An 18,746-nucleotide genomic window follows, 5' to 3' on the forward strand; every position below is an offset into this window, starting at 1 on the left:
CACTTTTTGACATGCAATTGTATTTTGACAGTTACATTTTTTGCTTTTATCTATTAATTTATTACTATTTTTCTAGCAATGGCAATATCAGAGGACAATAGAAAAGATCAGTGGCATATGATGATCTTGTTACTATGGTACAAAGGGTTTAGGAAAGAAAAGAAGAATTATTTAAAAAAGTATCATTTTTTATTTCTTTATTTTTGTGATTACAAGGTTCTTACCAATATATAGACTAAAAGTACGCTAATTATAAAATAATATCCTAATAAATTACATTAATTTTTGCTGATTCTCTTTGATATTTTCCTGATTTTGTTCCCTAATTAAGATATTTTAATAAATCTTTAGTTCTACAATTTCATACTTCATGTAGTACAAGTAGAGTAGCTTTCTTTTTTTATTTTGTTTTTAAGTGTTGGTTATGTAGCCTGATTATATTAAGTCCATAATTTCATCTATAATGAAAACAATGTGGTTGATGAAATTATCTAAAATACAAAATTTACATTATTATTGTTGGATTTCATAATATTTTTTATTTTTTGTTTTATTAATAAGTGTGTCTGAGTTTTATTTTTGAAATTATAATAAGTTTTATGACATATTAAAAAAGATTAATAAATTTATATTATACTAAAAATATCTATCATCTTTAATTTTTAAAGTTTTACTGTATAATAAGAATAGAGTAGTAGGAATAAAAAACTTAGTAAGTTATGAATTAATCTTATACATATATAATCACTTTAGTTTTTACCTTAATCTTAATCATTTTAGCATGTAAAATGTTATATTTGTGCATCAATTGTTCTAAATACAATGCCTATTTAATCTTCAGTCATATCTAAAATATTTTTATTTAATTAACTTTATGGGATAGACAAATATGAAAGGAACATAGATATTTAAATTTATACTAAATTTTTGTATAATAACATAAAGAACAAAGTTTTGGCATCATTCAATGAAATATAAAAAATGAGATTCTAATTTTCTTCAAGTGAGCATAATATGGTTTAATTTTGGTCTCTATCTTCAGTTTTTTTTTTTATTCTCAGTCAATTTTTTCAATAAGTTAATTTTAAAAAAGATAGACATAAATATCAAATTGTCCAACTTAATAAACAAGATAAAAATCTATCAATATCAAAAACCCTAGTAGAGAAAGAGTACGTACTCAAGGAGAATGAGAGAAGGAGAGAGCAGGAGTGAGCGGTTGAGGGTGGAACACGGTGAGGAAGATGGCCATGCCATCGGAAGAGATAAGGGGGAGAGCGTAGGTGGGTGTGTATCCGGTGTTAAGGAGGGTTCTTCTCAAGAGGGGTTAGAAAAGCCATCCAAGGTCTCTTTTAGAGATAAAGTCATTAGTGCAGAAAAGTCTAAGGCCTTTGCATTAGTAGGGTCTTTATCTGGGGATGGTATCGCGACAGTGACAGGTAAGCAAGGTGATTCTCGTCCACCAAGTGTCAATTTTACCAAGGAGGCAAAGAGCTGTCTAGCTGAACCTTATAAGGAAGCCATCGTGATCAAGGTGCTGGATAAGCATTATGGCTACATGGCTCTCATGCATAAGCTTCGGACAGTATGGCGCATCAAAGGAGGGTTTGATTTGTTGGATGTGGGGTTTGAATATTTTTTGGTTAAATTTGTTATTGCTGCGGATCGTGAGAAAGTCATTCTTGGTGGTCCGTGGTTGATAGACGGTCACTATGTTGCAATAAAGCCATGGGATGTGGATTTTAGGCCATGCGAAAAATTCTTTGGATCAACGCTGGTATGGATTCGAGTCTCGGGACTTCCAATTTGGTGCTACCAGGAACAAGCAATGCTGCGAATTGCTTCTGCAATAGGGATTCCGGTGAAAGTAGATTTGGCTACTAAGCTTGCAGAAAGAGGAAAATATGCCCAAGCTTGTGTTCAAATTAATCTTGAGTTGCCTGTAATCAAACATATTATAGTGGAGGGTGTGACTTATGAAGTGGAGTACGAGAGTTTACAGTTGATTTGTACTACTTGTGCACGGTATGGGCATGATAAATCGTTGTGCATGGAGAAGGAGTCCTTGGAAGGAAACAGAAATTCCTTTGGTGATGAAAAAAATAATGAAGCCCCGACATTAGTGCCACACAACAATCATGAGATTCAACAAAAGGCTGAATCAGAAGCTCGTGATTTGGGTGAGAATCCTCGTAATTTGGGTGAGAAATTAGGAGTTGTTAAAGGGAAGGATGTAGTTACGGAATCATTGGCTCTTCACGTGCCTGATGGTCATGTTAATGAGGCATGCATGGATGATGGAGAGGGCTGGCAACAAGTGCTGCGTAAGGGAAAATTCACAATGGGCCAGTCATCAGGTTTGAAGGACCAAGATGGAAAGCAGCACAAGTTTGGTCCGAGAAGGGTTCCAAGGCCCAATTTGCATGGTGATGGAGGCAAATCAATTGGCATTAGGATGGGGAAGCGAGAAAAACATGAAATTGCGCCATCTCCATCGTGCAGAACTCCTGCACGTCGTGGAATCTCTCTACGGAAGCGTCCTCGGCCTTCCTCCTTGCAGAACTCGCCAGTTGATAAAAATGGTGGCACAACAAAGGAAACCTTAGTAGATGGAAGCATGGCAGGTGCAGTGTCAGGAGGTCCAAAGGTGGCAATTATTGAGGATCAGAGTGTGCCAGTACCGCAGGACAAACCACCTATTGAGGTTGGTGATTCTGTTTAGAGTTTATGTTCTTATTTATTATGTCCCTATTATTTATGGATAGTTTAAATATGATTGTTTGGAATATTAGGGGTGCTTCTAATAAGTTAGCCCGGGTGCATTATAAGGAAATTGTTAGGAAATTTATACATATTTTCTTTATTGTGGTTGAAACTCACTCCCCTTTTCAGCATTTAAAATTATTTTGGGAAAGGTTGGGGTATCACTCTGTTGGTATAGTAGAAGCAGAGGGGCATAAGGGAGGTATTTGGTTTCTATCCTCTATGAAGGGTGTTTGTTGTAAGTTCATTGATGCTTTTGATCAGGGTGTTACTGTTGAGGTTCACTTTGATAATTTAATTTGGAGGTGTAGTGGTATTTATGGCAGTCCTCAATTTAATAAAAGAGTTCTCCTTTGGGATTATCTTGTTGCACAATCCATGGTTTTTCAAGGACCTTGGATTGTTCTTGGTAATTTTAATGAAGTCAAATTTTCTCATGAATCTAAGGGTTGTCAATTTTCTCATCAAAGAGCCGACATGTTTGCTACTTCATTAGGGGATAGTGGTTTGTTTGATCTGAAGACTATTGGGAGGCGGTTTTCTTGGTACAGGAGGGTGAAAAATTATGTTGACGTGGCAAAAAAGCTTGATCGAGTCTGTATAAATAGTAGTTGGTTATCTATCTTTCCAGAGGCTTATGCAGAAGTTTTAAATAGGCTTCAGTCTGATCATTGCTCTATTCTGGTGTGTTGTAAAGGTCGTCCTCAGCCTAAAGGGAATCGACCTTTCCGATTTGTTGCTACTTGGGCTACTCATCCTGGGTATAGGGATATTGTGAACCAGTCATGGTGGTCTGGTAATAGAGGAATTCATGGCAAGCTTTCGGAAGTACAGAAGAATTCACTAGAGTTTAACTCGAAGGTATTTGGTAACATTTTTGTTAAGAAATGTGAATTAGAGCAGCAGATTAATTATTTACAAAAGTGTTTGGAAGTGGTGGATAGTATTTATTTGTGTCAGAAAGAGCAACAGTTGCTTGATGGTTATAATAATACTTTAGTGCAAGAAGAGCTCCTATGGTTCCAAAAGTCCAGAGAGCAGTGGGTAAGGTTCGGGGATAGGAATACAAGATTCTTTTATATTCAAACTCTTGCGCGAAGGAAGCATAATAAGATTCATGGCCTTTTTCTCAAGGATGGAGTATGGGAAACTGATCCAGAGGTTCTGAGTCAAGAAGCAGAGTCTTTCTATAAAAGCTTATTCTGTCATTTGGATGATGTTGATTTGGGTTGCCTTGGTGATGTGCCTCTTCCTTCTCTGAATGAGGAAGCTTGCAATAACCTTACGGCACCAGTTACTATGGAGGAAGTCAAAGCAGCTATTTTTCACATGAACTCTTTTAAAGCTTCGGGTCCTGATGGGTTTCAAGCTTTCTTCTTCAAAGAATATTGGGAGATCATTGGTATTGATGTTTGGAAGATGGTTAAGCAGGCATTCTCTGGTGTTCCTCTTGATCCGAGAATGTTGGAGACTTTACTGGTTCTCATTCCAAAGGTTGAATCACCGGTATCTATGAATGATTTCAGGCCGATTAGTCTCTGCAATGTAGTTTACAAGATCATCATGAAAGTCCTTGTTAATAGGCTTCGTCCTCATCTTGCGGAGATTGTTGGCTCGCTTCAAGGAGGATTTATTCAGGGACGAGGAACTCCTGACAACATCATTATTGCTCAAGAAGTCCTCCACTTTATGAAGAAGACTAAATCAAAGAAAGGCACACTGGCCTTTAAGATTGATCTGGAGAAAGCTTATGACAGAGTTGACTGGAGGTTTTTAGCTCATACCCCTTAAAATCTTTGGTTTTCCTATTCCTACACTTAATTTGATTATGAATTGTGTCACTGCTTCTTCCTTATCTATTCTTTGGAATGGGAGTCGTCTGAATGGCTTTACTCCTAGCCGAGGTCTTAGACAAGGAGACCCTATGTCACCCTATCTTTTTGTGTTGTGTATGGAGCGATTGGCATGCTTTATTAGTCATCAGGTTGATTTGGGCTTGTGGGAGTCGGTTGCTATTTCTAGAGGGGGACCAAGAATATCCCACTTAATGTTTGCGGATGACTTGCTTCTGTTCTGTAAAGCTACAAAGAGACAAGTGCAAAATGTGATGTTGGTTTTAGAGACTTTTTGCAAAGCATCTGGGATGAAGATTAATGTCGAGAAGTCTAAAGCGCTTTGCTCCAAGAATGTCTCTGCAACAAGGAAAGAGGTTTTTACTGGGGTATCCTCTATCAGATTTGTCCAGGACTTGGGCAAGTATCTTGGAGTTACCCTTAGCCATTCTAGGGTGACTCTTTCAGCTTTCAATGGTGTCCTGGATAAGATTTGGAGTAGGCTAGCAAGCTGGAAAGGAAGTTTACTCAATCGGGCTGGTAGGCTCTGCTTGGTTAATTCTGTTGCTGCTGCTATTCCCACGTACCAGATGCATGTCTCTATTTTTCCCAAAGGAATCATTAGTAAATTGGAGTCTATGATGAGGAATTTTCTTTGGAAAGGACAAGTTGATGGAAGAGGATTGAATCTTGTTAGTTGGAAGGTACTGGTTACTCCAAAAAAATATGGAGGTTTGGGGATTAGAGATCCTTATTGTGTAAATATTGCTCTTCTTGGGAAGCTAGTTTGGACTTTTTTCCAGCAGCCAAACAAGCTATGGGTCCAATTATTGGATGCCAAATACCGATCATCTCTATATGACTGTTTTAGTTATCCTAAGAACAAGGACTCTCCCATTTGGAGGTGTCTTTGCAAGGCTTGGGAAGTGTTGAAGGATGGGTTTGCTTGGTGTATTGGAGATTTGAACCAGAATTTTTGGTTTTCTAGCTGGAGGAGAGAAGGACGGTTATCTAATGAGATTGATTATGTTCACATTTCTGATTCGAATCTCCGGATACAGGATATTTGGTCGGTTGGTAGGTGGCATTTGGATACTCTTTATTCTCCTTTATCTCAAAATTTGAAAGATAATATTCTCTCTTACAATCCAGATGAACAAGCAGGTCCGGAAGTGGGTTGGTATTGGAGTGGGTCTGCTGCCAAAGTCTATGACTCACGCAATGGTTACTTGTGGTTGTGTAAGCAGCTGTTTGGTTGGGAGGAGCGGGAGAATTGGCTTTGGCTTTGGCGTCAGCTTGTTCCGGAAAAGCATAAGTTTTTGGCTTGGTTGTGTCTTAAGGAGGCTCTTCCTACTGCAAGTTTTTGCTTTAGAAGAGGGATGTCGTCATCGGATAGGTGTCCAAGATATCTTTCTAGCCAGGAATCGGTTTTACATTGTATTCGGGATTGTCCAAAAGCTCAGCTTGTCTGGCATAGGTTGGATATTTCTTGTCATCCTTTGGATTTGAAGAACTGGTTCTTGTATCATAGCAGAGAGCATCCGTTCAAGTTCTTTTCGGGACTTTGGTGGATATGGCGAGAAAGGAATAATGACATCTTTAATCCCCATGAAACTTGGCCTCCGAAAAAAGTGATTTGTCTGGCATTAACTTCAGAAAAGGAGCTTAGGAATATTTTTGAATTACAACGTATATCACTTCCCTCTAATCTAAATAGTTTTTGGAATCCCCCATCTATTGGTACTTTTAAGATTAATTGTGATGCTAGTTATTTTGGTTCGGGTGATAGTGTTGGTTTTGCTTGTGTTATTAGAGATTGTAATGGGAGCTGGCAAAGGGGGTGTTTGGGAATGATTGAGAGTAATAGTATTCTTCAAGGAGAATTGTTTGCTATTTGGAGAGGATATCTCTTAGCTTGGGATGTGGGTCAACGAGATGTTATTTGTGAGACAGATTGTGTGGAAGCATTTAATCTTGTTACTCAAGATGGTTTTGGGTTTATTGATCCACTGGTGCTCAAAATAAAAGATATCATGCATTGGAATTGGCGGGTTGACTTTCGTTTGATTATGAGAGATGCAAACACGGTGGCAGATATTATGGCAAAGATGGCGACGAAGTTACAACTTTCGCATGTGAAGCTTCTTTCACCTTGGGAGGAGTTTAAGAATAGTCTTGAACGGGACTGTCCCTCTATTTAGGCAGTTCCTTGTTTTGTTTGTTTTGTTTTTCTTTGTTTAATTTATTTCAGTCACAAAAAAAAAAAATTGTCCAACTTAATAATCCTTTTAAAATATTTATAAATTTGATAATCATGTTCTTTTAAAATCTTGAAATATGTTTAAGTATATAATTTATATATTTGCTAAGTTATACTATTCTTTTATTATATAATATATAATGAACAAAAATTAGAATCTACTATTAAATGCCTAATAATATATAATGAATAAAAATTTTAAAAAGTTATATAAAAACACATAAAAATAAAATTTTAAGCCATCAAAATTTAAACAGCGTGCATATACGTGTGGATCGACTTAAATAATTTTATTTGTTTTATTAATGTGAATTATCCTATTATATATTGATGATGCATCCCTTGTCTTTATTTTTTTTTATTTTGTAATTTCAGTTCTTTCATTTTTTTTTATATTTTGAGTGGACATAGGTTTCATAGCTGAAATAAATTGTCATTTTATAATTATATTTTTAGATCATTCCAAGAGGAGGAAATAAGTCAAATAATCTATCAAAAATATATAATCTGACTTGTATTTAGTCTAATATAATTTAGTCTATTATAAAATAAGTTCAAATTAAAATTATTTTAAAAGTCTAAATTTATTAATAGATTAGATCCAAACAAATCTTATAAGCATGTCTTGATATGTTAAAACATAAATAAATATATAAATATTTTTTATGATTAAAAAATTATTAAATATTTTAAATTTTTAAAATATTTAGATATTCTTGTAAACATTAAATTTGATATATTATACATAAGTAAATTTTTTGAAAAATAATTTTTAAAAATAATATTTTAAAAAAAATTATTTTGTAAAAAAAAATTATCAATCCTTTTAATAGTCGTCAAGCTAAGCCATACTCAATAACAAGTCAGGCTTATTATTTAAAAACAAATACATAACAAATTATAGATCAAATTCAGGTCAATTAACTATATTACAGACTTAACTTATTAAGAATGAAGCCTGATTTGGCTTAACTTATTTTTACCTCTAATCATATCTAGTATTATTGATTTTCTTGGTACTCATTTATTTATTTTTTAGGCATTTTTCTCTTCCATGCTTTCATATCACTATGGTTGTGGATAACGATCAAACAATTGTTGAAGATTTTGCTAAATCAGATTTAGGTAATAGTTTAGATAATAAGAAGATTTTGCTAAATCAGATTTAGGTAATAGTTTAGATAATAATTTTATGATTGATGTTAAAGGTTTAGGCAACATTTTTCATGAATATGTTATTGAATTTGTTGATTCTATACACTAATAATGGGTTAAACAATAAGATAATAGAGCTATTTTTGTGGATTTACCCATCTTAAAAGTTCTAAAATCCCTTCTTCTGATTTATTATTAAGCTTCAACAAAATTGTTAAATTTTCCTTTGTTGCTTCTGATTGTTGGGTGAGTTTGCTAACAAATTCTCTTATTATGTGGGTTCTTTTTTGTCCTTTGTTACTTAATATTATTATTGTTACATATTATTATTTATTCTATTAGTTAGAATTTGTTAGTATAGGTTGTTAATTTTGGATATATAGAAAACAGTTATGCTACATATCCATATAATTTTTTATCCAAGTCCATCCAAGCTGGTCCAACACCAAAAAAAAACCCAATCCCATTAAATAAACGAATATTACATGCGTCCAAACCCCCGAAAATGTTTAAAATTCATATGTGCTTCATTATGAAAAAACGTTCATTTTTCAACATTGAAACCGCTACTGGAGAACTTCGAATCTCTATCAAAATCTTTCAAAGCTCGATCGTTTTCTCTGTGAAAACTACTTCTACTCAGAAATCGCGAGAAGATTTCGAAAGGAAGAAGAAAAAACAAACGAAAACAGCAATAGAGAATGCAAAAGGTATGATAAAAACTATTGTTCTTTTAAAATCTCGCAATCTCGCATTTCTCCTAGTTGCGTTTTAGGTTTACTGGATTGAGTTGCTTCGTTTAGTAGATCGACTTATTCTGAATCAATTTTTTTTGCATAACTAGGGCATAAGAATGAAAATGAGTTCTTATTTTCATTCAGTTCAGTGTAGTTAGTCATTTTGATTCACTTGATTGCTAGTGAGTTCAGTTGAGTCCTTTTGCATGTAGAAATGCTTTTGTCGCTGATTGAATGTTTATCACGTTTTATTCACAACATGAATGGTGTTCTGTTCAGTGGGCTTGGTGATTTTCATTCACTTGATTGTTAGTGTGTTCAGTTGAGTCTTTTTGCATGTAGAAATTCTTTTCTTGATGATTGAATGTTTATCACGTTTTATTCAGAACATGAATGGTGTTTAGTTCAGTGGAGTTGGTCATTTTCATTCATTTGATTGTTAAGTGTTCAGTTGAGTCTTTTTGCATGAAGAAATATTTTTCTTGATGATTGAATGTGTATCACATTTTATTTAGAATATGAATGGTGTTCTGTTCAGTGGGCTTGGTGATTTTCATTCACTTGATTGTTAGTGTGTTTAGTTGAGTTTTTTTGTATGAAGAAATATTTTTCTTGATGATTGAATGTGTATCACATTTTATTCAAAACATGAATGGTGTTTTGTTCAGTGGGCTTGGTGATTTTCATTCACTTGATTGTTAATGTGTTTAGTTGAGTCTTTTTGCATGCAGAAATATTTTTCTTGATGATTGAATATTTATCATATTTTTATTCAGAACATGAATGGCGTTCAGTTCAGTGTAGTTGGCCATTTTGATTCACTTTATTGTTAGTGTATTCAGTAGAGTTATTTTGCATGCAGAAATGTTTATCTTGTTAATTGAATGTTTATCACGTTTTATTCAAATCATGAATAGAGTTCGATTTAGTGGAGTTGATAATTTTGATTCTCTTGATTGTTATGTGTTCAGTTGAGTTCTTTTGCATGCAGAAATATTTTTCTAGCTGTTTAAATGTTTATCACATTTTATTCAGAACATCAAGGGAGTTCGGTTCAGTGGGGTTGGTCATTTTGATTCACCTAATTGTTATGTGTTCAGTTGAGTTTTTTTGCATGCAGAAATATTTTTCTAGCTATTTGAATGTTTATCACGTTTTATTCAAAAAATAAAGGGAGTTCGGTTTAGTAGGGTTGGTCATTTTGATTCACCTGATTGTTATGTGTTCAGTTGGATTTTTTTGCATGCAGAAATGTTTTTCTAGCTGTTTGCATGTTTATCACGTTTTATTCAGAACATCAAGGGAGTTCGGTTCAGTGGACTTGGTCATGTTGATTCACTTGATTAAAATATGCATGCTTGTGCTTGTCGATATACTAAGTGAAGTATTGACCAAATTTTTTTGTCCTTACAGCGAAAATAAAGAAGACAATGGTCACTAATAAGGAGAAGTCGCGCTATAACGTAAGCATATGTACACATTAAACATATTTATCACCAAAATCAGAGACCAAGTGATTTGGGCATCTGAAACAATAAGACTCCCAAAGTCATCTGATGTCCTCTCCAGCCCTTATTGTAAATTCACATAAGGGGATATAGATAGTAAATAGAATATACTTTGTTTGAATGGTTGTAATTAAGACTATTTTGTTTAACTTGTTTAGAAAAGCAAACACTGCTTCTTTCAAAATATATATGTGAATATTAATGTAAATGTTATTGAAAATCTAATGTTAATGTATATATCTGATTCAAGATGGATTAGTCCTTGTCCTGTTGGTCTGAGATGTTAATGTATATATCTGTTGGAATTGTCTGGCTGCTATTTTGTTTCAGCTTCATAGTGAATGGAATCAGGGTATTTATCAAACATTAAGAGCCCCAAAAATACAAATAAACTGAAATTAATATACTGGATGAACCGAAAAAGTGCATGATAAACCACTATTTTATGGTTTATCTTGTGCTCAATTGAGTGGATTTTATCAACTCTTTACCCACTTATTCATACTATTTGCATGTTTTTACATTTTCCTTCCTGGTTTTGTGCTATGATTGAAAACATGCTTCTTTGATCTTATATTTGCTTATTATTAATCCTCTCTTATTACCATTAGATGCCTTGATATGTGTGTTAAGTGTTTTCAGAGATTACAGGACAGGAATGGCTCAGAGGATGGAAAGGAAGCATGCAAAAGTGGAAGGAATACAAGAAGTTGGAGAAACTGCTAAGCTGTCCAGCCTGACCTCTTCGCACTCAAACGGCTATAACTTTAGCTACAAAGGTCCAAATGACGCGGTTCCAGTTGCGTTGGAAAGCTAACGTTCGAGGCTTCGATTTGATATATAATATGCCATAGTTGCCCTGACGCTAGGTGATGCGAACGCGTGATCCACGCAGACGCGTCGCATCTGCGAACTTCAATCCGTGCGGCCGCGTGGAAGACGCCTCCGCGTCACTTGTTCGCAACCTGAACGTACCAGAATACGCAGGGGGCGATTTTTGAGCTGTTTTTGACCCAGTTTTCAGGCCGGAAAACACAAATTAGAGGCTATAAAGTGGGGGAATGCATCCATTCAGGGGGAGCTCGCCAATTTTTACTTCCCATGATTTAGATTTAGTCTTGAGAGAGGTTCTCTCCTCTCTCTCTTAGGATTTAGGACTTCTCGTAGTTTGTAAGAGTGACTCTCGATCCAGATTTTACGTTTCTTTGTTTTAGCTTCCCTTTTAGTTTTATTTATTCCAGCACTTAAGTTGATTATTTACTTTTATAATTGAATTTATGAATTATTCCATGTTACAGATTATTATTTGAATTAGTGATATTTGAGGTATTTTCAGTTTATGATTGCTCTTTTTAATTTATGTTATCATCGTTTCCGATTTGAAGATATTTTATTCCAGCAATTTACTTTTTCCCCTTTTGGTCTCGATTAAGAAATCAGTAACTCAACAGTTACCAACTCAGCATAATTGATAATCGTTATCTTGCTAATTGAACTGAACTTCAATAATCCCAACTTTTTCTTAGGAAATAAATAGGATTCGAAGGCCAAACTAATTAGTCCCTTGACTTTCCTTTGCTTTAGTAAAGGTCAACTAAGTGGAATTTAGATTCAACTTTCATCATTGTTGAGAGAGATAACTAAGTTGGACTTCCAATTTCTCTTACCTTGCCAAAAGTTTGCTTTACATTATTTATTTATTTTAATCGCCATTTACTTTACTTGTCATTCAAATCACTTGCTTCTCACCTTCTAAACCCCGATTACGACCTTTATAGCCAATAATAAGAACATACTTCCTTGCAGTTCCTTGAGAAGATGACCCGAGGTTTGAATACTCGGTTAACAATTTTTAAGGGGTTTGTTACTTGTGACAACCAAAATGTTTGTACGAAGGGATTTTTGTTGGTTTAGAGACTGTATCTACAACGCAACTATTTTTATGAAATTCTTTACTGGCAAAAAACCTAACGTCAAAATGGCGCCGTTGCCGGGGAACTGCTAACGTGTGCCTTATTATTGGTTATTGTAAATTTTTTTTCTTTTAATTGTTTATTTGTTTATTTTTATTTTTATTTGCATTAGTTACCATGAACTCTCACCCCTCTCGCTTTGAGTTTGGTTCTAATTTTGTTGAAGGAAATAGAAGTTACAGCAGGAATGTGCATCAAGGTCAGACCAATCAAGGATGGATGGAGCCAAGAGGATCTAATCAACCCTTTAGGCAACAACACCCTCCGAGATATCATGGACAAGGACTATTCTACAATGCATACCCAGCTGAAAGATATGGTGGACAACCTTGTAACTACCAATAAGCCCCACCCCGTGCCTATAGACCATCCTGTCAACATAACCTCGAACCACCACACTCACAAGCTTCTCTTCACCATTCGCCACCATATGATCCTTCCTTACCCCGATTCCAATCCAATCACTCCCAATCACCACCACTTTCCTATGTATCATGTCCAAATCCGACACCCCGAGAAGCATAGGTTCGCCTAAAGGAAACAGTAAATAAACTTCAAACAACCATTCGACAACTGGAGCAAGCAGTAATTCAATGGGTTTATAGGTGCTCAAATATACAAGGATCAGCCACAGTCCCATGTGGACAGTCTAATGAAGAGCGGAGTATAAAGAAGATACCAGAAACTCCAATGGACAAGACAGAGAATGAATTCGTACTAGAACAAGTAGAAGAAGCTGTCACTGTATAAGAAGAAGAGTTGGTTGAAGATCTAGGAGTTGTTGAACCTCCATGGGAATCCAGAACTGAGGAAAACTCCGTCAAGGACGTTACGGTTGATGCTAAGGAGGATAGTGCACAATCTCCAAGGCAAGTCATTTATGAAGAATCAGACGGAATAACCCAGGACACAAATTCCCTTGATGATGATAGTCACAAGTCTGGCTTTCTTAGTAATGAACTTGCATTCGCAAGTGAATTTTCTGAGATCGAAGAATCTTCCCCAAGTGAATACGAAGACGATGTGGAGGTAGATTTTTCTTAACCTCCAATCTATGACTCAAGTGATGAGGAAGACATAGAAGACTTTGACCAGGACACAGATATAATTGTAGAACCTTGCAAGGAAGTGGAGGAATTCACAGAAGAGCACAAGGGAGTAGAACTTACAGAACCACCGGAAACACCTACCCCAAGGCCATTACCACCTAATACAAGCTTCAAGTGGGTAAATCCTTAACCTATAACTTTACTTATTCACTTGAATATGGTTTGCTTGAAACAGATGGCCAGCTTAGAACTCTTTGCGGCTTAAAGAGTAAGAAGAAAATGGCTCGTACTCAGAGCTGGTGCACAAGGTTCAATAAGGTTCCACACTTCACCTCGAAGTACACGGATTGGTATCATGCTCAATTGCATGGATCACGGAGAACGTTTGGTTACCATGGTGAGATTCTACTTTTTAAACCGCCCAGATGGAAACATGTAGATCAAGACGGAGGCAGATTTAGAACCAAAGTTTGGGATCCTGGAAAATATTCTGATATTCATCACCCCGGGAGCCTGAAAATCTGTTTGAAGCTGCTCAGAAGCTTCACATGCCTAGTTTGGGACCCCGGAGGCTGTTGGCATTCCAAACATTGGTGGAGATTTCTGGATGAATTTAAACACAAGCCACCATAACAGGAAGCTCATCTAATGTCCAACTTAAGGACTTTAACTAAAAGTGTTAGGTGGGAGACAACCCACCATGGTATGATCGTTCCTTTTGCAATTTTAATTTTATTTAGTTTTGTTTGTTTTTGAATTTTATTTTATTTTATTGAACCTGGAATCATGCATAGCATTCACATTAGCATTGCATTCTGCATTTTTCATGCATTAAAAAAAAAATTTCATGCGACGCGACCGCCTCCTTGACGCGTCCGCGTCGCAGGTGTGGGAGAGAATAATAAAATGAATAGAGAGTCACGCGAGAGCGTGGCTGGAGGCGTGCCAATGGCACAAATCGTCCCACGCGACCACGTCATATGAGAATAATAGCCTCCCACGCGACCGCGTGACCAGGATTTTGACGTAATAATGGTGCGCATCCGAAAGTTGTGCTAGAGTGGTGCTGGACTGGCGCTGGACGCGCAGTCCATCTCACGCGACCGCGTGCCTCACGCGGCCGCATCACATCCTACTAAGTGGCCACTCGCGCGATCGCATGCCCCATGCGATCGCGTCACCCAATATTTGGAAATTAATGATTTTTTGAACAGAGAGTTGTGCGAGAGCGAGGCTGCCCTCGCGCCAGCAGCATAAACTGTGTCACGCGACCGCGTGACCGACGCGACCGCATCAATCCTTATAAGTGCAAGTCACGCGACCGCGTGCCCCATGCGTCCGCGTCGATTGCGCCGCACAGCTTATCCTAATTTGCCAAATATCTTATCTTTTCTTCCCCAATCTTAATTTCTTCTATCTTTTCTTCTTTCTTCTTTCTTTCTTACTCTTCTTATTCCTCTTATCTTTTATTTTATTTTATTTATTTGTATACTTTCATTCATTGCATTTTAATTTTGTGCATATTTTTATTTTCTTTTCTAAAATTATTGGTGTTCAAATGTTCTTATTCAACTGTTATATATTTTCTGGTATTATCTTGGTGCTTATGACTTGTTTTATTCTGATTGGGTAACATTATTTAAATCAATGCTAATCTTTTAAGATACTTGTACTTCTCTTGCATTGATATGAACTTATCTTATCTTGCATTACCCACATTCTCCCCTCCTTTGTTGCAAATTCTTCACCACTGGTATGCCATGGCTTCTATTATTTTCTCACGTACATGTTGAAGCTTCCATGTAAATGAGACCCTTATCATTTGGCATTAACCCAACTATACTTCATTTATTTTCTTATCTCTATTATTGGGTTACTTTTCTTCCCTTTTTCTTTCAGGATGGCCACCCGGAAGGGAAGCGGAAGACGTTTACATGGGGAGACAGACAAGTCCATCTGCACAATCTTTAGAGAAAAGCATCAGTTGGAACAACCCGTCCACCTGCACATCTTAGCATGCACCGAGGACGGTGCAATCTTTAAGTGTGGGGAGGTCGATACCGACTTCCAGGGGTTAGTTATCTTCTATCTCAACACCAATATTTTATTTTCTTTATTAGTTCATTGTTGCATTGCATAATAGATTGCATGTGTAGTTGATTGTTTGCATTTAGTTACTACTTGGTTAAAGTAACTCCATTTTTGAAAAATTTCACTAATTTGAATTGAAAAAAAAATTTAATTTTTATGTGTTAAAACTTGTTTGAAGTTGTATTTGGAACATGGTTTTTGAGCTAAAAGAACACACAACCTGTGAGATTTTGAGCTTATTTATATGGTTACACTATGTAACCATAATGTTTTTATTCTTGTGTGTTTTCTTCTCTATAATTATAATCTTAGCTTTGTTCCATTCTATATGTCCAATATTTAGTGTATTTACATGCTTGCATATGATTGAGGCCATTATTTGATTTTAGCTCACTTATCCCAAATAAGCCTACCCTTTAAATCACCCTTGTCAACCACCTTGAGCCTTTTAATCCCCATTTATTCTGTATTTTACCACATCACTAGCCTTAAGCAGAAAAACAATTAAATATCCCAATTGAATCTTTGGTTAGCTTAAGATAGGGATTGTGTAACAATTAAGTGTGGGGAAACTGTGGGAACATGGGTTAATAAGGGAATGTATCATATTTCTAATTTATTCGAATATTGGAAATTTGGGAACTTACTCATGAAAAATCAAAATAGAAAAATAATGGAGAATCCATGTGCATTGATAAGTTATGTTTGCTTTTATGATTCAAAAAAAAAGAGAAAAAAGAAAAAAAAAATATATATATATAAAATATAAATAAATAAGGGGACAAAATTACCCCAATATTAAGTTTAATAAAAGATCAATGCACATGTGATAAAAATTAAAGAAAATTTAGTACATGAGTATGGGAATTATACAAAAGTGGGAATTATGGGTAGCTAGGCATGAATTTAAAAGTATATAGAGTATATGTATATTAGATGAGAGCTTAGGTTAATTAAAGATTCATATTATAGCTCACTTGGCCATACATATATCCTTACCTTTACCTCAGCCCCATTACAACCTTGAAAATACCTCATGATGTTTGCATTGGTACATTAAATATTTGTTGATTGGTTAGATGAAGAACAAAGTTTTAGAAAGCATGATTAGAGAAGACTAGAGTGAATTACCGTATACACTTGAGAGATTAGAGTGATATATACTCCCAGTGAGGGTTCAATGCTTGATTCTATGTTTCCTGCTTTCATGAGCTATCTTCTTACAAGTTTACTTGCTTTTTATTGTACGATTTGAATTAGTGAAATCTGATTTATGTTTGTTTTGAAGATCTTATTTACTTTTGACCAAGTAGGTAGAAACATTTTGCATGTAGTTGCATTCATAGGTTGCATTTCATACATTCTACCATTCCTCTTCATCTTTATAGCTTCTCTTGAGCTTAGCATGAGGACATGCTAATGTTTAAGTGTGGGGAGGTTGATAAACCACTATTTTATGGTTTATCTTGTGCTCAATTGAGTGGATTTTATCAACTCTTTACCCACTTATTCATACTATTTGCATGTTTTACATTTTCCTTCCTGGTTTTTTGCTATGATTGAAAACATGCTTCTTTGATCTTATATTTGCTTATTATTAATCCTCTCTTATTACCATTAGATGCCTTGATATGTGTGTTAAGTGTTTTTAGAGATTACAGGGCAGGAATGGCTCAGAGGATAGAAAGGAAGCATGCAAAAGTGGAAGGAATACAAGAAGTTGGAGAAACTGCTAAGCTGTCCAGCCTGACCTCTTCGCACTCAAACGGCTATAACTTTAGCTACAGAGGTCCAAACGATGCGGTTCTAGTTGCATTGGAAATCTAACGTCCGGGGCTTCGATTTGATTATAATATTCCATAGTTGCCCTGACGCTAGGCGATGCGAACGCGTGATCCATGCGGACGCGTCGCATCTGCGAACTTCAATCCACGCGGCCGCGTGGACGACGCCTTCGCGTCACTTGTCCGCGACCTGAACGTACCAGAATACGCGTGGGGCGATTTCTGGGCTGTTTTTGACCTAGTTTTCGGCCCGGAAAACACAAATTAGAGGCTATAAAGTGGGGGAATGCATCCATTCAGGGGGAGCTCGCCAATTTTTACTTCCCATGATTTAGATTTAATCTTGAGAGAGGTTCTCTCCTCTCTCTCTTAGGATTTAGGACTTCTCTTAGTTTGTAAGAGTGACTCTCGATCCAGGTTTTACGTTTCTTTGTTTTAGCTTCCCTTTCACTTTTATTTATTCCAGCACTTGAGTTGATTATTTACTTTTATAATTGAATTTATGAATTATTCCATGTTACAGATTATTATTTGAATTAATGATATTTGAGGTATTTTCAGTTTATGATTGCTCTTTTTAATTTATGTTATCATCGTTTCCGATCTGAAGATATTTTATTCCAGCAATTTACTTTTTCCCCTTTTGGTCTCGGTTAAGAAATCAGTAACTCAACAGTTACCAACTCAGTATAATTGATAATCGTTATCTTGCTAATTGAACTGAACTTCAATAATCCCAACTTTTTCTTAGGAAATAAATAGGATTTGAAGGCCAAACTAATTAGTCCCTTGACTTTCCTTTGCTTTAGTAAAGGTCAACTAAGTGGAATTTAGATTCAACTTTCATCATTGTTGAGAGAGATAACTAAGTTGGACTTCCAATTTCTCTTACCTTGCCAAAAGTTTGCTTTACAATATTTATTTATTTTAATCGCCATTTACTTTACTTGCCATTCAAATCACTTGCTTCTCACCTTCTAAACCCCGATTACGACCTTTATAGCCAATAATAAGAACATACTTCCTTGAAGTTCCTTGAGAAGACGACACGAGGTTTGAATACTCGGTTAACAATTTTTAAGGGGTTTGTTACTTGTGACAACCAAAACGTTTGTACGAAGGGATTTTTGTTGGTTTAGAGACTATATCTACAACGCAACTGTTTTTATGAAATTCTTTACTGGCAAAAAACCCAATGTCAATGCATATATCAATATAGGAGAGAGCTAAATTTTAAAAAAATGTTGCTATCAGTATTCAGTTTCAGAAACACCTGAACTCTTTGACATAACAGAATAAATTGACTATTCGATAAATAAAAAGTGACTATTCAATAAAGAATTTCTAAAAGCTAATATCAAACACAAAAAAAGTGACTATTCAATAAAGACAAACACAAAAAAGTGACTATTCAGAGTTAGAGATATCTTGGATTTCCACCTCCCTTCTCTGCTGCATACGATTAGTTGATTCTTAATCTCGTCTCCCTTCCGAGTTGTGTTCCTTATTTTGGTAGAAAAACTGGCAAGTTTAGAATAATTTATGTAGAACTTTCCAGCTTCTTCTAGTGTCTTGAAAGTCATCCCGACCTTTG

The 18,746-nt window shown here is 35.7% G+C and overlaps 1 protein-coding gene across 1 annotated transcript in view; it reads left to right on the forward strand.

Moving 5' to 3' along the window:
- Nucleotides 1–1,189: 1,189 nt before the first annotated feature.
- LOC140183144 (uncharacterized mitochondrial protein AtMg00810-like) overlaps nt 1,190–18,746 on the forward strand; it is a 33,601-nt gene continuing 16,044 nt past the window's right edge. The window contains exon 1 of the mRNA XM_072231165.1: nt 1,190–1,439. Within this exon, the coding sequence (XP_072087266.1) occupies nt 1,190–1,439 (250 nt within the window). The remainder of the gene's footprint in view (nt 1,440–18,746) is intronic.

This window comes from Arachis hypogaea, chromosome 20 (genome assembly GCF_003086295.3).
Source record: "Arachis hypogaea cultivar Tifrunner chromosome 20, arahy.Tifrunner.gnm2.J5K5, whole genome shotgun sequence".
Taxonomy (NCBI): domain Eukaryota; kingdom Viridiplantae; phylum Streptophyta; class Magnoliopsida; order Fabales; family Fabaceae; genus Arachis; species Arachis hypogaea.